Genomic DNA, 23944 nt, shown 5'->3' with positions numbered 1-23944 from the left:
TGCATCTATTTTATACAGGTATTACACTGTCTTCTAAAGCAGGCATATTGCAACCTGGACTCAAACACTGTTTCAGGAATCAAGGGGTGCCGGTGCAACAGCTTTAGAGAAAATGAACCTAAAGATGGGCCTTCAGAAATAAAGCTGCCATTTGCCACAATTACTATGGAAGTGGGAAAAATATTGACCCATAAGTGTTTGTGCCCTAAATCCCAATCTCACCACCCTGCACCAAACGTGTGATGCTGGAGAAACTCAGCGGGTGAGGCAGCATCTATGGAGCAAAGGAAATAAGCGACGTTTCGGGCCGAAACCCCGCTTCACACGTTTCTCTCCTCCCACTCAAAGACCTCTGGTGCCCATTCATCCCCAATTGTTGACTTCTGAAACACATAATACTTAAATTCCTCCATTTGCCAGTCTGCCCTCTGACTGGGGCACAACCTGAATAAGTGGGTTTGAATTCAATGCACAAAGTACATACATCCCAAAAAGAGTCAATATTGCAGTTAGTGTATTTAAAATGTGTTTATCAGCAAGAATAATTAAAAAAACAGCTCTACAGGTTAAACAAAAAACTCAACATGAAAGTTTAACAGCTTCTTTGCATATTAAATAACCACAAAACTCAAATCATACAGAATAAATAGTCGAAAATAATTTACACATTTGGTACAAAGATCAGGGAAGGGGATTTTGAACTGTTTTAAAAGTTTTCACATCTCAAAAGGGGACGAAAACCTTTACATCTGTTATGGCTTTTTATCAAAACAATGCTATGAACATTTCTTTTCTGCTTCTGTACAACATTTACATCTTAAAAGCCATTCAGAACCTGCTCCAAAGCTAAAGCAGAGCCATCTATTGTAGTGCATCAATTAGAAATTCATAGAGCCTCCCCATCAGCAACTTTTCAACACCCCTGTGTTTTTCTCAACTTCCATAGAATTGTTTCAACAATGGGCTCAAATAACCATCTTATTACCATTGTAGACGATTGCACTTCGTTAGAGAGACAGGGCCCAATAATGTAAGGATGATATATTTACACAACACAATTGTAAATGGACATTAGGTTAGCATTAATGCTGTGGTGATGTTGATTTAATTCAGTCATATTCAATAATTCCTTCTAACAAATTACTTAAATCAGGTACCAGCATTATGCATTTTCTTAAAATATTCCCAACAAGGATTTAAAATTATCATCAACCCTTGTTTTTTTTTTGTTTTTTAAATGGAAAGTCAAAGCTGTGATGGGAAGTGTCCCTCTAACATGTAACACCGACTAACTCTATCCAAGTGAACAAAAATGTTAAAAGGTGTCAAGATTCAAAGCTTCAGTCACAAATGTTTGGAAATGGGCCCCATGTTCTCCAGAGCACAGGATGAGGATTCTGAAGATAGAAATACGCGTGGTCCTAGCTGTATAAAAACAATTGAATAGCCTACTCCTGTTCTTATGAATACAAAATAATACTGCATGGTGTACAATGTAAAGAATTCAACCAGTATAGGTTATATTTTTGTACTGTATGTGACAGTGAATTTCAGATAATGCTAACGCATCACTGATCACTGCCTGAAACAGTATCCAACCTTAATGGACTTTCAGAAGAGAAAGAATGTTGACATGTTGTGAAGATTTGCCAATCTGTTTTCAGCTGTTATGAAAAAAATGTATAGTTCATTGTAGGTTCTCACATTCATCAAACACAGGTTGAAAACCAATGTGAAAACCAAACTTCAGCCAAAAGCAATTGTACAAACTATGGAATCATGGGTGAGTTAGAACAACTGCCAATGTTACATTTTTACAAATAACACATCAGTTTTTAATTCAATTTATAAATATATATTCACCTTCCAGTGCAAGATTAAAACTAGTTAAAAAGCAGTTAATAAATTAAGGACTACTGAATGCAAAATGAAAAGTTTGCCTCGTACAAAAATTAAAAATGTTTTGTTCCAAATTAATTTCAATAGAAATGCACTTTCAAAAACTCACACAATCACACACTGCTGTAAGATGTTGAAAGATATGTAAAGCAAGAATCAAATGGCTCACAAAAAGCTCACCTGGCATTATGGGGTCTTCATTCCCAGAGAGGGGGAGATGCACAGGTTTTAATTTGTAAGCTTCCTCAGTGAATTGTGTCAATCTACCCAGCTCACAAATGTATACACTTAGCACAATCAAGTGCAAGAATTATTCTACATTTGATTTGTCGGTATTTAGTTCTATACAGTCATCAACAGGAACATGAACATAAATGTTAGCACTTTTACCAATAACATCTGGATGATGTCTTGCCGTAGAATTATTGCCACAATAACAATGGCACACCAGATGACTTCATCCATAGATAACTAGAAATTTAATATTCTCGAGACAGGGCCATGCTTACAGTGCATTCATTATCAGATTAAAGCTGATAACATTTAGTCCACTGCATGGCCTAACTGAATGTGAACCCACATTAGATGCTTGAGAGTTGAAGTCAGTACTGGTCTGTTCAAGTTCATATGCAAATTGATGCAGATTACATAAAGGCACTGTGTGGTTGTGCAATGGGAAGTACTAACAGCAATAAAGATGTATTCACATTTAGGGTTACATGACAAATGGAAGGCAGGTTAAGATGAACATTAAAGTCCACTTCCTCTGCTTAAAGCATTCAATACTTACAGCAGACGACATAGCCAGAGATGGTTTCTTACATGCAGGGACAATAAATTAGACATCATTCAGTGATCTTAAGCTTTTTCAATGGATGGATGAATATTGGGAAAATGGGAAACGTTCCTGCAACTGTTGAATACATCCCTTTTCACCAGCTACATTTAACAGCTGTTGCTGAAACAAGAAACACTTGGATTCATAATCTTGTTGAAACCCAAGTCCAGACATTAGAGGGAATTAGTAAAAAGGGAAATATGCAAATTATACTTTTATGCACTGCTGCAGAAAGAATAAAAGGGTACACATGAATTAAACACCAATATAGCAATATTTTACAACAAGTGAAGAGATTTCTGGGATTGCTTTAGGAAAAGTACCGAAGCTTTGAATTCTGACAAACATTTAATTCTGCATTCAGAACGTTTCTGATACGAGGCTCGATTCTGGAGGAACTAATGGAGGCATCTGTATTTCAGTCTTACTTGGAAAATTATTCTACTTTTGCTCCATTTAAAAAAATCATTGGTAGCTTGTTCCTATTTATCTGATGCAGAGCACAGACATGAGAATTGTACAAACCATGTAAACATTATAACACACCCAGCTACTAGTTTCTTTTCCCTACCACTGCAAACAGTCTGGGACCAGCAATATAGTAACAATCATACACAATATAAACTGAACCAATGCAAAAGGCTAAAAGCAAAAAAGATGGACTCCAATAAAAATGCAATAATAAAGGTGGAGGTGAAGGGGGGGGGGGGGGGGGGGGGGAAATAGCGCAGGCTGCCACCACTAATGAATCCTATGTGAATGAAACGGTTCCTTAAAATTATGCTGGAATACTCGGGAAAGAAACAATAACTTTTTTTGCAGTCCTTTTTTCCCCCCAATATTGTCTGAGATTTCGATAAGAAATAATCGTGCCTCGGGTAAACCTCAGGTAAATGTGTGATTTGTGTAATTAGTTTTTGTGTGTTTGCCTGAGCCTATGTGCCTGTGATATAGCTGCAAGCATAATTTTCATTGTATCCATGCCTCATTTTAGTTGTGCACACCACAATAAACTAGACTCGACTAAAGTGGAATATTCCTCCAGCCACAGAGAATTAACGGCATCTCTTTACCTCAGGACAAACCTAGTGCACCAAGTTAAAAAGTGCAAGATGACATTATTACTCAACAAATATATAAATTGGAACTTCCTTAATTCGAAAGACACCTCTAATGCTACATTTAAACAAAAACTGTCTTTCAGGTACATTAAACAAATCCCTTTCATAATGCAGCAAATATTTATCAAAACTTTAAGAGATAAAACGCTGCAAGATGCCATTTTGTTGAAGGACAGAACACTTTTGGTCTACATGAAAGCAGAATATACAAAAGATGTCAAATGAATTGCAGAATAGCATTAGATGCTTTGGAGTTCTTGAAGGATAAAATAGTACGTAACAGACGAGTATTAGGTTGTAAACTACTTAGGCCACAGCTTTATGTAATCCTCAAATTAATTTGCTCTTTTAAAGTCATAGCACAGTAGACATTTGCTAAAATTATTAATCTAACACAAATAACGGAATATGCAGAGACCACTATTACTGCACTGCAATCTGCACAGGTAGTCCCAATGCAACAACTCAGTGCTATATAACTTTGCAATTTCTCCTCCTGTTCTTCAGAAGCCCAGAGATACAATGATTTGACTTACAGCCATATTTGGACAACTATTCCACATTACAGGATTGGGAGACAATTCTTCCAAAACATTCACTTAGATGTAGCATGCATTAATCAAAATACAGTTTTTCTAGATGTGCTAGATAAAATTATCAGTGTACCATCTAACCCAGTGATACAGAATGACAGTACGGGATGTACATAATCTGCAGCTTGCATTTTTAGTGTGAATCTGCAAAACGCTTCACAGCATCTTGCCCGCTACTGAATCGTAATCACACCACGCTGCTGACTGTAGTTAGACCGCACAATGTTCCTGTCCCCCACACATGTGCCCGATAGGAGAATTTAAGCCCTTGGGTGCTGATTTTTTTTTTTTTTTTTGCAGAAAGAAAAAGAAAAACAGCAGCTTGTGAAATTCAGTGGTAGCTCTGTGGATTCCTTGGGTGCAGAAAACCCAAGCATGGCAAGATTAAAGATAAACTGCGCAACACTTAAATGCACTCGAGGCACAGCACATGTCATTGTTCCATATCAGCAGAAAAAGTGGTATCATAACTTCAATCTGAAGCATAGTTACTGAACGCTGTGTAAAATACAACAAAAGTGTCTTCATTACAGAAAACCTTTACATTTGAAATGTACAGAATGCATACCAGCCATTGTGCACTTAAAACAGTGCACAAATTGAGAAGATGCATCTCGAATCTTGATGCTGAATGAAACAACTGCATTATCTTCTACTCAGCAGCAAGCTTTGGGTTCAGTCCTAATGGTCATTAATGATAGATAACCGGCTCATACTTGTCAAGCTGATACCCAGTAATAGTTCACAAGATGGAAAACTGGGGAGAAGTGAAGATCCTATAATAATGATTGTAAAACAATGGACTAGAAAGCCAACCGACCAGAGTAAAACAAATGCTGGAATGCAGCATGTATTGAAGTGGTATAGCAAAATCACAACCATCTCTGGCTCTCTCCCAGACAAAGAAACCAATAAAACATTTATCAAACCGTATAAAATTAATTTCTTACTGCTCGGTTCTCAGTTCATACATGCACACAGCCCTGCACTTGGTGAACTCATTCCAAATCAGCACCATCTACCTCGCTTGGGACTCTCAGGGAAACCGACGTGTCCATCTGATAGATGTTTAAGAGCATAATGCTGCAATATAGAGACCATGCTTCAGACAACCTAAGTTACTGTCAGTTTACTGATCTCCTCGCATCATGGTGCAGCCCACAAACACAGCATAACCACCCCATAACAATGTGGCCTATGGACTTTGACATTCTTTCACGTTGTGTACAGCCACTGAGAAAACTGATGTTTGGTTTTAATGGAAAGCAAAAATGGGTGTGTTATATGGTATAAAAGGTTTGTACAAGACACTCAGAACATTCTATGTTACTCTAGGAAGAAATTGGTACAAATGACAAAAGTATCACTAGTTTTGCACCAAAACCCTACGATTTTGAGATCAGTTCTGAGTTGACGCCCAATTCAAACATCTGATTGATCTTCACATCCATTTCAGACATTGGGAAAAAAATTCATTCTAGTGTTCGGTCCCATCGGAGGATCCTTTTGGCTTCTTGTAGCTTCATGCTGTGTCAATTACTGCCAACTGAAGATGATCATGAATGTAATACTGAATTAGGGCAGTACAGTCAAGTGTATTGCACATTTTTCAAACCTCTCAGTGTCATTTACAAATGGTCTCTCCAGTAATCAATGCCCAAACCAAGCAGCTTAATTGGCAAGGTGCTGAAGAACGGGGGCATCCTAAATGAACCCCATGTTCACATTATGACCTTATTGTGAAAGGTCACCAATCGAAGGGCCACTGTCCAAAAGCATCTCCTTCCTTGAAGTCTCAGCTACCGAGAGCTCTTGAGCAAGGTCGTTAAAGCGGGCAATATAATCCACACTGCTTTCATTCATCATACACGCCAGCTGAGAATCAACCTGTAAAGCAAAACAAAAAGATGAAATGTACAGTAAAATCCTGTAATGACAACTTATAATTCCCACTTCCTTAAGATTTTGCCCAAGTTATTCTCTCTTCGAGAGCATCCTCTCCCGGCAACCATCGGAAAATTCCCGACACACTGACAACGATAAATTTGTCTCATGAAAAGATTTCTCAAACACATTGAGACAAAAAACTGGAGTAACCGAGCTGGGCAGGCAGCATCTCTGGAGAGAAGGAATGGGTGACGTTTCGGGTCGAAACCCTTCTACAGACACATTTGTCTTTTCTTGACAGCAGAGATAGGAGGTAAAGGAAAGAGCTTCCTTTAGATAAATACTGTGGTGCCAGTTGCCCAGCTAAGAAAGAAAAATACCTTAAAGCGTTTCAGTACATCGATAGCACTGGTTCATTTCTATTGTTTAAAAAAAAAAAAGCATACTTCAAATCTTCCTCCCTGAATTAACAATGGACTCTGGTGGCCAATTCAGAATTGAAATCAAGCTCATACCATATCATGTCAGTAACATGTTTTTGTTAAGATGAAAGTATTGAAGAGGAAATGAGAAGACCCATCCTTCCCCCTCTACACTAAAATAAAATGGTATAGTTAGAATAATTGTTCATGCTAGCAGTTATAAAGTTTATTGAAAAACAGTAAATATATTAATATGTCTTGTGATGAGAATTTGTAGTGATGTAAACAATAATTTATAAAGGAGTAACGTGGAAACAAAGCATTCATTGTCCATTCCAAAAAGCAGCAAGCATCTTACCTCAGACACATCCACTAGTGAGCGGGAAACAAAAGAGTCCCTGGAGTTGCCATCTAACAAGCTTGTTCCAAGTAAAGAGTTGCTATTGCTGTTTCCATTGCCGGTTGTCAGCATCTTCCGCCCCTTTTCAGGAGATATTAGGCTTGCTGCAATCAATTGAAAACTTAATGATTGAACACACTATTATTTTATTTATTGGACATGCCTGCTAGCTTTTTGTATTTCATGCACAACAACAACAAGCATTGGTGATATATTGGTGTATGCCTGTCTGCTGACAACAAAAGCTTTTCACTGTATCTCGGTACACGTGACAATAAACTAAAATGAACTGGCTTTCCATTTTTCTGCTATCCTCCCTGTTTAGAAAGTTATGAAAAGTTTCAAGCAATGGGTCCACTATATCTGCAACAGATTCCTTTAAAATGCTGGTGTACAATCTATCGGGTCCTGTTAATATGTCTGCCTTTAACCCTGTGAATGTATCCAGTACTTTATCCCTTGTAATTGGTACTATTGCACGTTCTGCCATGTTGTTTGAAATCATCTCATCAAATATGAGGAAAGGTGCAAAACATTAATTCAATGTATTCACCATTGCTTTGTTCAGTTTATTCATCAGTCTCATTCGACAGATGCCCCACATTTACCTTAGCTACCCTCTTCCTATTAATATATCCATACAAACTTTTACTGATTGTTTTTATACTACATGCAAGTTCTCTCAAAATTCATTTTCTCTCTTATGTGCTTTCAGTCGTAGGCAGCTGGATCTGAAAAAAATGTCTACCTCTAGCTCTGATCACTTATTATCTTAGGTTTCAATTTAACGTTCTTTACTATGGATGCGAACAGTGCTCTATTGTACTTGAATTTGACATGATTATATCTTTGTATGGTATTATCTGATCAGTTTGGATAGCATGCAAAACAAAGCTTTTAACTGTACCTCAGTACACATGACAACAATAACCCAATTGCAAGGAAAGGAATGGGAATCGAAAAAATAAGTCATTCATTTATGATGAATCCACAGATCAAAAAAATGCCTGAGGCCTTGCAAACAACTTTGATATGTTTACGGGCTGCAAATTACACGAGACAAATTTTAGGAGGAGAATTAGCGGCACTCACACAATAGACTACCCAAAGAAGAGTCACCAGAGTCAGTTGGATACCACTGCGGATCGTGGGTAGGAGAGGGGATCCAGTTGCGTTGAGGACTGGCTGGTGGAGATGGAAGATTCTTAGAGTTGTCATTACCATTCAGCTTTGTTAGCGAGAGAGATGAACCGTCACCTTATTAAAACAAAGAAAGTGATTTTGATTTAGAAACCATTGCGGTAAGTGAATTCATTACAGCGACGACCCTTCAAATGCATCTCATTACTAATTCCAAGTACTTCATTGCTGGTTGAGAGGGGATATAAGATGGTCTCTAATAAAAACTATTTCTGTGCCTGTGACTTGTAGAATAGGATATAGTCAAATCTGTTGCACCAATGAATTTGGACAAGGTTATTTGATAAGAGAATATTAAACAAAATAGAACATAATATACTGATGTGGTCTGAGGATTGCGAATGGACAGGAAACAATAGGAATAACTAGGTGATTGTAGGGTTTGGAGGCTGTGAACAGTGTGGTGCACCAGGACCCCAATTATTGATGCACTATATCAATAACGTGGTTGAGGAAACATAGAAAAATAGGTGCAGGAGTGGGCTATTCGGCCCTTCGAGCCAGCACCACCATTCAATATGATCATGGCTGATCATCTAAAATCAGAACCCCGTTCCTGCTTTTTCCTCCATATCCCTTGATTCCTTTAACCCTAAGAGCTAAATCTAACTCCATCTTGAAAACATCCAGTGAATTGGCTTCAACTACCTTCTGTGGCAGAGAATTCCACAGATTCACAACTCTCTGGGTGAAAGCGTTTTTCCTCATCTCAGTCCTAAATGGCCTACCCCTTATTCTTAAACTGTGACCTCTGGTTCTGGACTCCCCCAACATCAGGAACATTTTTCCTGCATCTAGCCTGTCCAATCCTTTAAGAATTTTACATGTTTCTATAAGATCTCCTAATTTCCAATGAATACAAGCCCAGTCTTCCCGTCTTTCATCATATGTCAGTCCTGCCATCCCGGAAATTAGCCTGGTGAACCTACGCTGCCATCCCCCAATAGCAAGAATGTTCTTCCTCAAATTAGGAGACCAAAATTGCACACAATTCTCCAGGTGTGGTCTCACCAGGGCCCTGTACAACTGCAGTAGGACCTCCTTGCTCCTAAACTCAAATCCTCTTGCAATGAAGGCCAACATTCCATTAGCTTTCTTCACTGCCTGCTGTACCTGCATGCTTACTTTCAAGCACACCCAGGTCTTGTTGCATCTCCCCTTTTCCAAATCTGGCACCATTCACATAATAATCTGCCTTCCTGTTCTTACCACCAAAGTAGATAAACTAATTTATCCCATTATACTGCATCTGCCCACTCTCCCAACCTATCCAAGTCACCCTGCAGCCTCATAGCATCTTCCTCGCAGCTCACACTGCCACCCAGCTTTGTGTCATCTGCAAACCTGGAGATGTCACATTTAATTCCCTCATCTAAATTGTTAATATTGTAAATAACTGGGATCCCAGCACCAAGACTTGCGGCACCCCACCAGTCACTGTCTGCCATTCTGAATAGGATCCGTTAATTCCTACTGTTTGCTTCCTGTCTGCCAACCAATTCTCTATCCATGTCAATACCTTACCCCCATAACCATGTCCTCTACTATTACACAATAGTCTCTTGTGTGGGACCTTGTCAAAGGCTTTTTGAAAGTCCAGATGCACCACATCCACTGGCTCTCCCTTATCCATTCTACTTGTTACATCCTCAAAAAAATCCAGAAGATTAGTCAAGCATAATTCATCGGGTCCTCAAATGTTGTCTGGGATGAAGTGTTTCAGTTCTGAGGAGAGACTGGAGAGTCAGTTACGCCTCATGGAAAGAGGCCCTTCCACCCAACTCATCCATATTGCTCAAGACGTCTATCTGAGCTTGTCCCATTTGACTGCATTTGGTCCATAACCCTCCATTCCTTTCCCATCTGTGTACCTGAACAAATGCCTTCTCAACATTGAATTTGTACCCACCTCTAGTTTCCTCGGGCAGCTACATAACCATCACACTGTGTGGAAAGTTACCCCTCTGGTCTCTTTAAAATGTTTCCCCTCTCATATTAACTTGTGCCCTCTAGCTTGAGACTCTGACAATCAGCCTAAATTACAATCCTCATGATTTTTTAATACATTTATAAGGTTACCTCCCAAGGTAAAATATCAGAAAATGGGGCAGAATTTGTTAAGTGTATGTGAAGGTTCCTTGAAATGTAGATATCCAATTGGAGGAGGGGACAATATGGGACCTTGTATTTCAGAGGAAGAGCATTTTGTGAATAGTGATCATAACTCCTTAAGTTTTAAGTGTTGAATAAAGATAAATCTGGAATATGAAAAAAAAGTACTAAGTTGGGAGTGGGTAGGTTATAACATTATAAGGCAGGAGATAGGGAGATCAAATTAGAAAGGCTGTTATTGGGCAGGTTCATATCTGAGATATGAAAGTCATTTAGGGTCCAGCTGACCAGAGTTCCGGACTGGCATGTTCCAGTAAGGAGGTGGGAGGATGAGGACGGCAAAATAAGGGGGGGGAAACACCAATGGCAAGTTAAGGGAACGTTGGATGACCGGAGGGGTTCTAAATTAGGGCAAAAATAAATAGGAAGCATATGCAAGGTGGGGGAAATCAGACAGAGTGTGAGGATTAAAAAAAACACAGAAAATAACTCAAGCAGGCAATTAGGAGGACCAGAAGAGAGAGAGAGAATGAAGATGAGGAGGAATTCCATTAGTCAGAGGGCGGTGATCCAGGAAATTATAGGCGAGTGCGTCTCACATAAGCAGCAGGGAAGCTATTGGGAAGGATTCTTGCATTTGGAAGCGAATGTGCTAATTAGAGACAGTCAACATGATTTTGTCCAAAGCAGGCCACATCTTATAAATTTGACTGAGTTTTTTTAATGATGCTTTTTGGCAAGGCATTAGACAAAGTCCCCCGTGGTAGGCTGATACAGAAGACTAAAATGCATGAGATTCTCGGTGTCTTGGTAGTTTGGATTCTGAACTGGCTTATCATAGAAGATGAGGAAGGGTAGTGGTGGAAAGGTATTAATATGGCTGGAGGTCTGTGACCTGTGTTTTGTCGGGACCTCTATTGTTTGTGGTGTATATAAAATCGACTTGGAAGCAAATTGGTTGGTTAGTAAGTTTGTAGACAACACAGAAATCTGTCAAAGGATACATATCAGTTGGACGGAGAAATGGCAGGTGGACTTTAATCAGGTGTGAAGTGGGGAAAGTACAGAGTTAATGGCAGGTCCATTAACGGTATTGATGTACAGAGTGATCTTGGGGTTCAGGTCCACAGCTCCCTGAAAGTAGCAACATAAGTAGCTAGAGTGGTACAGAGGAGTACGGAATGCTTGCCATCATTAGTCACGGCATTGATTGCAAGACTCAGGAAGTCACTTTGCAGCTTTATAAAACGTTGTTCTACCACATTTGGAGTATTGTGTGCAGTTCTGTTCACCTATTACAGGAAGAATGTGGAGGCTTCCGAGAGGGTGTAGAAAATAATTATCAGGATACTTCCTGATTTTGATGGTATTACCTAGAAGGAGAGGAAGCAGATACAATAGTGTTTAACAGCCTTTTGGATGGGAGTGAAGGAATAAGAATCATGTAAAGGCAGAAGGGATTAGTTTAATTTGGCATCATGTTCAGCAAGACGTTGTGGGCCAAAGTGCCTCTTCCTGTTCTATAATCTATGATCACACTGAATGAACAATGAGGGCACAAGGTGCCAAACTACAAGTTAATATTATACAAGTAATAATAGGTATTCCGAATCATTCAGTCCTGAAAACTGTGAAATCATGTCACATTACTAGATTAACTTCAGCATTTGCACCAGACAAATGTTGTTCCACTAATTCTACAACATTCCTGCAATGGTGTTTATTTAGAGATATTTTAAATTTTCACCTTTAAAAAAATCTTTAGTTGGTGCTATAATACATCACACAACAATCAGGAAATGTCACTTTTCCCACTTACCGCTAACATACTGAGTGGAGTTGATAGCAAGCTCGATGATGGAGTCACTGATTTGGCTATGGGGTCCACCCTGGGACAGTGTGTCATCAGGAGGTCCTGGCAATGAAATATCAAGGAGAGCCGAGACATTTGGTGGAGAAGTGAACAACGTGTTAGAGGTTTCATCTGTTGGAGAGGATAAACCATTCTGATGCGTGGGTTTTTCAAGATCCCTCTGCGCAGAAAGAAAAACATTAAAGATAAACCTCGGGGGATATCATTAATAGGTGCAGGAAGCAACCTGGTCAAAACAACAACTTATTCTTCCCAGCATAAATATGTACATAAAAGCAAGATTTAAGAAAAGGAGGAATGTATTTTCTCAGAAGAGTTGAATACTTCCCTATAAAATACTGGCTGATGGCAGATGCCAGATTCAAATATTTTAATGTGTAAGAGAATGTTTAACTGGATTGAATTAAAACATGGTAGACACAAAATGCTGGAGTAACTCAGCGGGACAGGCAGCATTTCTGGAGAGAATGGGTGATGTTTCGGGTTGAGACCCTTCTTCAGACTGCATTGAATTAATACATATAGTCCAAGCAAGAAATACCCCCCCAAAAAATGGAATATTAAGCATCTTCCACTCTGACAGTAAATTCAACTTTCTTGTGATCTTAGCTTCTGAGAGTGAGAGTATCTTCACAATCAATCTGGTGGAAACTGAGCTATATGAATTAGGAAAACCTCAGTTCAGAATTTAGGCAAGACTGATTTTACAAATTACGTGGATTGGCCAGCAACTTTGGTTTGCAACTGGATACTACAATGAATAGACACAAAATGCTGGAGTAACTCAGCGGGTCAGGCAGCATCTCTGGAGAGAAAGAATGGGCGACGTTTTGGGTAAAGACCCTTCTTTCAGTCTGAAAAACCAGCATCTGCAGTTCTCTTCTACACCAATCAATACATTTATAATCAGCATGGTTTCGTCTGTCAACTTCTTAGCTTTATCAATATCGCATATATATCTAGATGATATACATGTATATATATTTAATAATACTCCATCAATTTGTGATGATCACTTTTGGGACATATAAATCTTTGCCCCGACAGGATTGCAAATTGCGAATGTTGAGCAGTGCAGGCTCGGTTCAAGCTATTGTCACTTATCAGTTGCTTATGGATGTCAAAGAGCAACCTTCTTCGACAACAACCAGTAATTCAACAGAATAAGGCACTATGATTGTGTTCTAGTGTACAGCATTCCGTAGTTAGACCGAATTCTACTGGAAAGATCAAACTGAGATTGAGTGACCATTTTGCACTGCATCTACATTCAGTCCGCGGGGGGAACCCTGCTTCCAGTTGCGTGTAATTTTAATTCTGCATCTTCAATCTTTTGTAATGAGGCCCAATGTAAAGTTGAGGACCAGCACCTAATCTTTCATCTATGTACATTGCAGCATTCCAGACTCAGTATAGAATTTAGCCGTTCAATTTAAATCTCGCTTTTATAAACTGCAGACACTGAAAATCTTACATATAACTAGGAAATACTCAACAGGCCAGTCACCATCCATGGAAAGAGCAACAGAAAGAATGTTTCAGGTTGAAGTCCTTTTGTCAGAATTGGGAAATCTAAAATGTTTGTTTTAAGTTACTGAGCACATTGGGGAAGAATATTAATTAATTGGCTACTCATGGAAGGCCAAATGATAAACTTTTGGGGGGTTGGCAGGGTTAGAGAGAAAGCCTATTATTTTAAATGGTTGAATTTGATATTGAGCCTGGATGCTCAGGTGGATAATGAGCTACTGTTTCTCAGGCTCATATAATACTAGTCTGAGGAACAAGACCTCCTTGTTCATCCAGGCATATTCGCAGCTTTTTCAACTCTATACTGTATTCAATTTCAGGTAGCTTTTTCTGTTTTGCATTCAGAATTGACAAGTTCTATTGTAGGTCATCCAAATGTAATACTGACTTAATTCTCTCTTCACAAGCACTATCTGACCATGGGGCATTTTCTACGGCACTGCATTTCAGAGTGTTTACATGTTCTTTTCTTTATGTGTTCTCTCTCTAACCTCCCTTGTTAACTTGGCAACCATGGTCTCACCCACACAGATATTCAGTTTGCTCCATTTATTTCTCTACCCCACCCCTCCTCTCAGCAATTTAAAATTAATTGGTGTCTCTCATCCCATTTCAACCCGAAATATTGATTTTGTTTCCCTTTCATCAGATGCTGCCCGGCTTGCTGGGTAATTTTAACATTTTGTATTTTTATTTGCACGATGTGTGAATTGACAAATGAGAAACAACAATTACACTGAAGTCCCGAGCTATTAGCCATTAATCTTCCTCGGGTATACATTCATTCCAGATATGCTTTCGACCCTGAATTCAGCATCAATATACAGCAAAGCCAGCAGTGCCAGATTCAGAAGTAGCAGCAAAGATTCTGCTGATGTGCGTCGATAGTAAATGACACTCACCCCTGCCAACGTTGGTGGTGGGCTTCCATTCTGATGGACTGAGGATATATCATGGTCCAAGTTTACCATGGAAACATCTTCATTTGACAGGGATGTCAAATCTTGTGAATCCTCTGTATCAAGAGCCTGGACTGGGCTGCCTGGAATTATGCCTGCTGACTTTGCTGCCATGTCGATTGCACCTGGTCGAAGAGAAATTCTGTATTAACAAAACAGATCTACCAAAGCAAAAAGACAATTGACAACTGGAATATGGGCTAAGTATATTTGAACATATTATAATTGATAATGGATACATAATGCAGCCATAACACTGTAAGAGACAGTATGAAACAAAACGCTGTGCCATCGACAAGCCCTAAGAATGACATTAAATCTTTCATTGCTAGCACTAGGGGTCAAGGAAAGAGCGTTCACGTCGCGGCCCTGTTTCCACCAATCTTTCCACCACCACACACAAGAAGCACAAGAAGCGACAAGACAGACACCATTGTACGCAGATGCCGAGAAGTGTATTCAGCTCTAGCTGAACACTTCTAATCTTGCGTGTGGACTCGATAAGAAGAAGAATTGCTAGCACTGATAGTTTCTAACATTAAGCACTTTCAAATTATGCTATGTAAATTACTGCCGTAAACACATGTAGCCGAAAATAATGGTCTTAAATTGTTCCTCATGTCAGAAGTTCAAAGTCACCAACATTTATCCATTTAAATGGCAGTTAGCAAAGCTTGACCCAATACTTAAATTCTGATAGTGTTAGCATCAATATACTTATGAAACTCTGATCTTGGATGTGGATGTATTTGTGTGTGTTTGTCTGTGATTCACATCTCCTCGAAAACACGACGCGCTAAAGGAGCCATTTTTACAAAAAGTTTTACATATTCTCGTATCCTTTATAATTTAGCAGTCATGGTTAATTTAGTCATTTAGCAGATATGGTTAATTTAGTCATTTAGTTTTAGTAAAGAAAGACCACCTGCAACTCTATTTAGTTCAGAAATCACGTATTAACAATGTTGGATAAAGAATAGAATAGAAAATATTAAGCTAAGAGAATTAAATATTTGTGTCAAATTTAACATCAATGTGTTTTCAAGTATTGATTTTGCAATCATTGCAACTTACTGGATAGTTGACTGGTGGATGCTGGAATGACTTTTGGAACAATAGGGCGAGCCAACGTTGGTTTGGAAAGAGATGACTGAAGAGGACGGAATAAACCTGTGCCTAAAATATATAAAAACACGTTTCACAAAGTAAGTCAAGGAGATATATGGTTAAGAATTTATGTTTAAAAATTATTATTGTACTACTACTGCTAAAAGAACAACAAAACAATAGTTTAGGTAGGATTGAACAATTAAACATTGTTCAACTGTATAGCTCTTAGAATTTGTACTCGGGTATTGTTCAACCTAAGCCGATGTCCAGTGCAGGGTTTGGAATCAATGGGTGAAATACAAATTTGCACTGGTAGTCTGAGAAGTGGATTGGCTCTTTCTGCATTTAACTTGTATCTAACAATTGGACATAGTCTTTCAACATAAAGGAATCAAATCATCAAAACATGCAACTAGATACAGGAAACATTATACAGTACTTTACTTCAATGGTGTTGGATTTTAGTGGAATGCAGACATTGGTCAAAAATTAAAATTCAGCAATTATAGCTGCAGTGTGTTTTAGGGATTTGGAGAAGCACAGATTCTGATTTGTTTGAAGCGAATGGTGTGGTTTGAAAATATTTCACTTTCGAGCAAAGAACAGAGAGCATCAGACACCCATAAATCATCTCAGAATAAATTAATATGAATGGGTTCTTTGATACAGGTACTTCATTATAATTATTCATTATAAATATAAATAAGTAGAGCTGCACTCAGTTACAAAGTGTGAGGAAAGCCCAAAGAGCCATTTTATTCTGATCATTAATTTGAGTGAATAGATACCTGTGGCAGAATTGGACAAGATGGAAAAAGAACAAACATGCTGAGAGGAATTTCCAGTCGGTCGTGGCAACAGTGTTCTCTGGGGGGAAAAAACAGGAATATTTTCATCTTCAATAGAAAATCTAAAATCTTCAGTTGAAAGAATGCAAGTTGATTAATATTAAGTTGTTCACACTCGATTAAGAAATTATGCACAAAGTTTATTCTCATCTTGTTTAGAAAAGTTAGCTGAAAACTATTTAGCAAATTTCAAGGTAAACTTGAAGTTTCACACTTTTTGGGATGAATATCTCCACTGAACACTAAAGTAATTCCTTACATCAAATATGTATCCTCTAATACTGAAAATGTCTCTCTCTATGGATGCTACCTAACCTGTTGAGAAATTCTAACATTTATTTTTGTTTGAGATTTTCGATTAGTGTCTAACATTTTTCTCCTTTCACATCATTTACTATGTTGGCCCACTTCTGTGAGCACAAGTAAGCATTAGTCTGGATCAAACCTCTATCCTCCTGATGAAGCCAAACCAAGATTCTACCTCCTTGCTTTTCATGTCCTCGTTATAATATTGAAAACAGGAACTCATTAAACCAATATTCCATTGCTTTTTAGAGCCCATTCAATTCAATAAAACAATTCTGCATAAATAGCAGATATTAGTGAACTAAGAGAGAAAGACCTTTTTCATTCTTATCTTAGCCCCAATAGATTTTTTTAAATTTAGAAATTAAACCAGAAGAAATTTGAAGTTATACAGCTGATCATTTGAAACGAACAAAAATATGATTAATTTACTTTAATGCCCAAATATTGTAATCAGGCAAGATAATATAACAGTCACTCCATACGACTAATGTTTCACGAGAGGCAATAAGATTAGCACCAGATAACACGTCAAGCAGGTAGTACTGGTTGAAGGATGAAAACTGGTCAGGACATTAGTGAATCACAATGCTCCGTCATAATTAACCAATAGATTTTTATTTGTCCACCTGAACTATCGGAAGTGCACCTCCTTTTGGTCTGTCAGTATAGCCAACAAAATTGCACTCTCTTAATACAGATAGTTCTGCTATAATGCATATTACCATAATGCATATTGGTTCTAATGCGATTGATGAATTAGGAGAACTACTTAAAAGCTAATTCGGAAATTGATATGCAAAAAAAAAGTCTTGGGGGGGGGAGAAATACAGTACAGGGGGAAAAAGTCAGTTCTTTTTTGCCCATTACGGATTTTTCCACCATGACAGCTTTTATTTTTTTTTTTACTGTTTCCTGTAATTTCCCCCCAATAACTGAAAACCACCGTCTCTTAAGAACATAGTCTGTCAGTTTATTCACAGGTAATCATTAGAATTGACAAGCAGTCACACCTATTGACATATAATAGACACAACATGCTGGAGTAACAGCGGGACAGGCAGCATCTCTGGAGAGAAGGAAAGGGTGACGGATGTTTCGGCTATTTTTAGCTTGCAGTAAAAAAAAAATAACCTTACAGCTATTAAAACTTATTTTTGAAATCTTGCTGGGGAAAAACTATTATTGAGAGTTTTAAACTCTTTATCCTCTAACCCACTTTCCTTTATTAACTCAGTAATTTTTAACAGCAAGATTTTCTAGAACATATGTTTCTTAGAACTGCCCCTACATGGTAAATCGGGACTACCTGCACTGTACTGGAAAATCAAACTTTCAACATTTTTTCCCCTGGAAGTGCTTTCAGCTAAGTCAAGGCAACATGAATCATTTAATGTGACTCACATTCATAACAGTTAGTGAAGGCCACTTATATTATAGCTAGAAATACAAATATGCATTATATTTACTGGTTAGATAACTGATGTAGGGTCAATATATTTTTACATTGTCAATTTCCATTTGCATGACAAAATGAGGCACAATTTCTACCTCCAAGTTAATCCAGAAGCGACATAACAAATTTAGCAAGGAAAAGAACAGCTCCAATGTTCTCAATTTTTTTTTTTACCTGAACCACCAGCGGCTTGCGTGGACGATTATTTCGCAATTTCCTGGGTTTAGGTAAGAAGATGTCGGGTTGCCTCTGAAATAACAACGTATCAATGATAATCACGATCAATAAAAATTGTGATTTACCAGGCACACATCTTGGACATCCAACCACTGATGAGCAATCAGCTACAATTTTTTTTTTTTAAAGCCTTTCATAGAGTAGGCAAATCCACTCAATTGTTTGCAACACTGTTACAGTGAAAAGCTGTGATGAAAATGATTTCTTGCTTCCTGTTGACTTGTAAGATGGATATGCTACAGAAAAAGTTTAATTCATATATAATGGTTTTCAAGAACACAGGAAACGTCAAAATATTTGATAGTCAATATCGAACTTTAGAAATTAAAATCTGTATAACAGTGGTGACAGCAACAATTGATACAAAAGTGAGTGGTTTTGCAGATAGTGAAGAAGGTTGTGAACGATTGCAGCAGGATCTGGATCGATTGGCCAGGTGGGCGGAGGAATGGTTGATGGAATTTAATACAGAGAAGTGTGAGGTGTTGCATTTTGGGATGTCGAACAAGGGCAGGACCTACACAGTGAATGATAGGCCTCTGGGTAGTGTTGTAGAGCAGAGGGATCTAGGAGTACAGGTGCATGGTTCCTTGAAGGTCAAGTCATAGGTAGATGAGGTGGCCAAAAAGGCTTTTGGCACTTTGGCCTTCATCAGTCAGTGTATTGAGTATAGAAGTTGGGAGGTCATGTTGCAGTTGCATAAGATGTTGGTGAGACCGCATTTAGAATATTGTGTTCAGTTCTGGGCACCATGTTATTGGAAAGATATTGTCAAGCTTGAAAGGAGTCAGAAAAGATTTACGAGGATGTTGCCAGGACTAGAGGGTGTGAGCTATAGGGAGAGGTTAAGTAGGCTGGGTCTCTATTCCATGGAACGTAGGAGGATGAGGGGAGATTTCATAGAGGTATACAAAATCATTAGAGGAATAGATTGGGTGGATGCACAGTCTTTTACCCAGAGTAGGGGAAATCAAGGCCCAGAGGACATAGGTTCAAGGTGAAGGGGAAAAGATTTAATAGGAATCCAAGGGGTAACTTTTTCACATAGTGGGTGTATGGAACAAGCTGCCAGAGGAGGTAATTGAGGCTGGGGCTATCCCATCATTTAAGAAACAGTTGGACAGGTACATGGATAGGGCAGGTTTGGAGGGTTATGGACCAAGCGCAGTGAAGTGGGACTCGGGTAGCTAGGACATTGTTGGCTGGTGTGGGCGAGCTGGGCCGAAGGGCCTGTTTCCACACTGTATCACTCTATGACTATGACAATCAGTTATTAGGCCCACCAAGCGGAAGACAATAACTAATTAGCTATTATTTGGCAGTGCCAGGCCAAGTCATTCATACAAGCGTCACTTGTATGTATGTTGCTAGTTCCCAATTGTAAACTGCTGCCAACAAGAATAACATAATTATTTACATTATAAAACAAAATGTAAATCCAATATAATATTAAACTACTGAGCAATCAAATGAATAAAATCATTCATTATTTGTTTTGATATATCGCTGTATTTCAATTACATTATTGAAAGTTTAAATACTGACAAATTTAATTGAAATAGAAAAATAAATAAATCTATTAATTGGAATATATTCAACACAATACCTTAATTTATTGGTAAAAGCAATTATTTTGATTCCACAAGTGAGAAGTAGCACAGGAGTGTTCAGCAACGCTGTGACTATTTGTTAAAGGATCATATTTAACAATATATTCATGCATATATTAATATATTCCCACCCTTCAACACTCTGCCATATCACAAAAGAAGTTTAACTTACACTGAAGGTATCCAGTTGCTGTCTGAATGTCAGCTCACTCTCTTTGCTGGGTGAATACATCTTGTTATGCCTACTGTTAGGAGGCAAAATTGTAGGAACTGCAAATATCCCACTGTCTGCATCGCTGTTCGATTTTCCTGAGCTACTAGATGAATGTGGGACCACCAATGTTTTCTGCACATTACGCATTCCTAGACAGAGACAATTAAAATGTTATACACAACATATTCTTTATTCTTATTTGCAACATACAATCATTGTTCAACTGGGCGTTAGTCAATGAAAGGGCGGCAGTGGTAGAGGTGCTGCCAGGGATCCAGGTTTGATCCTGATTATGGGTGCTGTCTGTATGGAGGTTGCACGTTCTTCTTGTGACCACGTGGGTTTTCTCCAGTTTTCTCCCACGTTGTCTCTGGTGTGTAGGATAGGATTATTGTACAGGTGATCGTTAGTCGATGCGGACTCAGTGGGCCGAAGGGCCTTTTCCACGCTCTATCTCTAAACTAAAACTAAACAATTGGTACAGTTTCGTATCCACTAGTTGGTGCGTTGACCATACACAATTTTGGAACTAATTAATATGCACAATTAAATGCATATATACATTTGAGAGTTTGCAGGATTTTATGTTCCACGAGAACATGGAGTCACGAATGATGCTATGGATTTATGAGGAAAATTACAAAGCAGGTACAAACAGCAAGTGCTTTCAATTCACTACACTCCTCATTTAGCGACCTACATTTGATAGTGGTGCTGATAAAACCTTCAGTTATTTTGCTGCTGACTGCGTATGATCTGATCGGATGGCATTGTTTGTGTTAGATTTGTTCCTTTTGTGAACAAGATATAGCAAAACCATTTTCCATGTTGTCAAGTAAACGCCAATATTGTTAATGTACAGGAACACACCATGGATCTGCTAATTCTGGAACAATAGTCTTCAGCATTGATGTCAATATACCGTTATGCCCTATGGCCAGTGTATTCAGCCATCCATTCAAGTGAACATCATTTCTGGACAGATTTTGTTACCCAGCCTTCTGTTGGCTAGTTACGTGGTATATTAATAGTTTGGAGAAATTCATCCCATTTGTAGTGCGAGTGCATTTTTTTGTTATTCATTTGATGAAATTAGAAACCAGTGGGTAAATGACCAATGCAATTGCAAGTGAATGAGTTTTCAAATTACGATTGCTTCTCTTATTGTTACTTTCTTAGAATGAATAGGAGAAATTCTTCTGGCTGCCATTTTACAATATTCACTTCTCTGAATTTTGAGCAATGTTGAGGTACTTAATATTGCTCCAAAATTACTCGAAGGTCAATTATTCAGTGAAGGTGTAGAGCAAGGGTTCCCAACCTGGGGTAAATTTCACCTACCCAGGGGGTAAATTTGTTGATTCTGGATTTGTACATATTTTTTCTCATTGACTGTGTTTGGATCTGGTATACGTTATCTGTAAGGTGACGTGCCTCAATGACTACCGACCTGTGGCACTAACGCCTGTGGTGATGAAGTGCTTCGAGAGGTTGATCATGGAGCAAATCAACTCCTACCTCGACAAAAACCTGGACCCACTGCAGTTTGCTTACCGCCACAACAGATCAACGGTGGATGCGATCTCGCTGGCCCTCCACCCCACTCTGGACCACTTGGACAACAAAAACTCATATGTCAGGCTGTTATTTATTGATTACAGCTCGGCATTTAATACTATCATCCCCTCCAAGCTGGTTACCAAACTCGCAGAACTGGGTCTCTGCGCATCCCTCTGCAATTGGATCCTCGACTTCCTCATCCACAGACCAGTCTGTTCGTATTGGTGGAAATGTGTCAGACTCGATAACAATCAGCACGGGAGCACCTCAAGGCTGTGTGCTCAGCCCCCTGCTGTACTCCCTCTATACTCATGACTGCGTTGCCGGTCATAGTGCAAACTCCATCATCAAGTTCGCTGACGACACCACTGTCGTGGGACGTATCACTGATGGGGATGGGTCCGAGTATAGAAGAGAGATTGAGCAACTGTCCATATGGTGCCAGCACAATAACCTGGCCCTCAACACCAGCAAAACCAAGGAACTGATTGTGGACTTTGGAAGGAGTAGGATGGGGACCCACAGTCCCGTTTATATCAACGGGTCAATGGTTGAAATGGTCAAGAGCTTCAAATTCCTGGGCGTGCACATCTCTGAAGATCATTCCTGGTACGAGAACACTAACGCAATTATCAAAAAAGCTCATCAGCGCCTCTACTTCCTGAGAAGATTACGGTGAGTCAGATTGTCTAGGAAGACTCTCTCTAACTTCTACAGGTGCACAGTCGAGAGCATACTGACCGGTTGCATCGTGGCTTGGTTCGGCAATTTGAGCTCCCTGGAGAGGAAAAGACTACAAAAAGTAGTAAACACTGTCCAGTCCATCATCGGCTCTGACCTTCCTTCCATCGAGGGGATTTATCGCAGTCGCTGCCTCAAAAAGGCTGGCAGTATCATCAAAGACCCACACCATCCCGGCCACACACTCATCTCCCTGCTACCTTCAGGTAGAAGGTACAGGAGCCTGAAGACTGCAACGACCAGGTTCAGGAATAGCTACTTCCCCACAGCCATCAGGCTATTAAACCTGGCGCGGACAAAACTCTGATTATTAATAATCCATTATCTGTCATTTTGCACTTTATCAGTTTATTTATTCATGTGTTTTGTAGTCAATGCCTATTATGTTCTGTGTGCTGAAGCAAAGCAAGAGTTTCATTGTCCTATCAGGGACACATGACAATAAACTTGAACTTGAACTGTATCCGTATCTGGTGTCTGTTTATTGTTAGTTATTCATAAATAAGTGAAATAACAGTTATGTGCTATTAAAGTTGCAGGGGTAAACGGGACAAAAAAGGTTGGGAACCCCTGGTGTAGAGGGATGCAAAATTCTTCATTCTAGCAGGACTGTGAGTATTTAGTCCAGTTTATACCACTACACATATCAAAAGAAACATTCAAAGAGAGATTAACTCAAAATATCATATACAATGCTCGTAGTAATTCTGGCTCACAACTCCAGCAACCAGGGTTCAATCCTGACCTCTGTGTCTGTCTGGGTGGAGTTTGCACATTCTCCCCCTCATCGTTCCTTGAACAGTACCACTAACCTGAAACACTGGTGGGAGTGAGCGTTTTGCTCGTTCGAATTGCTGGAGTATTTCGGACACAACCAGGACTACGTGAAAGAGTAATCACTTTCCCTGGCGGCGAGAGCATCTGATCTTCATGGTTTGACTTCATTGGAGATGCTGCCACAGAACTTGAATCTGGACTCTAAACATTATAAGAGTAATATATGAGAGAGCAAAAGGGAAAGCTTGTAA

General features: G+C 39.0%; 1 protein-coding gene across 4 annotated transcripts in view; it reads right to left on the bottom strand.

The window, feature by feature from the left end:
• Positions 1-503: 503 nt before the first annotated feature.
• Positions 504-23944, bottom strand: part of cramp1 (cramped chromatin regulator homolog 1) — a 69380-nt gene continuing 45939 nt past the window's right edge. For all 4 annotated transcript variants that reach the window (XM_033040375.1, XM_033040376.1, XM_033040377.1 and 1 more), the window contains exons 11-20: positions 23729-23894; positions 20574-20764; positions 18729-18803; positions 16733-16811; positions 15909-16010; positions 14778-14959; positions 12292-12505; positions 8253-8417; positions 7119-7264; positions 504-6338 (exon numbers count right to left, since the gene is read on the bottom strand). In XM_033040375.1, the coding sequence (XP_032896266.1) occupies positions 6186-6338; positions 7119-7264; positions 8253-8417; positions 12292-12505; positions 14778-14959; positions 15909-16010; positions 16733-16811; positions 18729-18803; positions 20574-20764; positions 23729-23894 (1473 nt within the window). In that variant the 3' untranslated portion in view covers positions 504-6185. The remainder of the gene's footprint in view (positions 6339-7118; positions 7265-8252; positions 8418-12291; positions 12506-14777; positions 14960-15908; positions 16011-16732; positions 16812-18728; positions 18804-20573; positions 20765-23728; positions 23895-23944) is intronic.

This window comes from Amblyraja radiata, chromosome 22 (genome assembly GCF_010909765.2).
Source record: "Amblyraja radiata isolate CabotCenter1 chromosome 22, sAmbRad1.1.pri, whole genome shotgun sequence".
Lineage (NCBI taxonomy): Eukaryota > Metazoa > Chordata > Chondrichthyes > Rajiformes > Rajidae > Amblyraja > Amblyraja radiata.
This window is presented reverse-complemented; position numbering and strand designations above follow the sequence as displayed.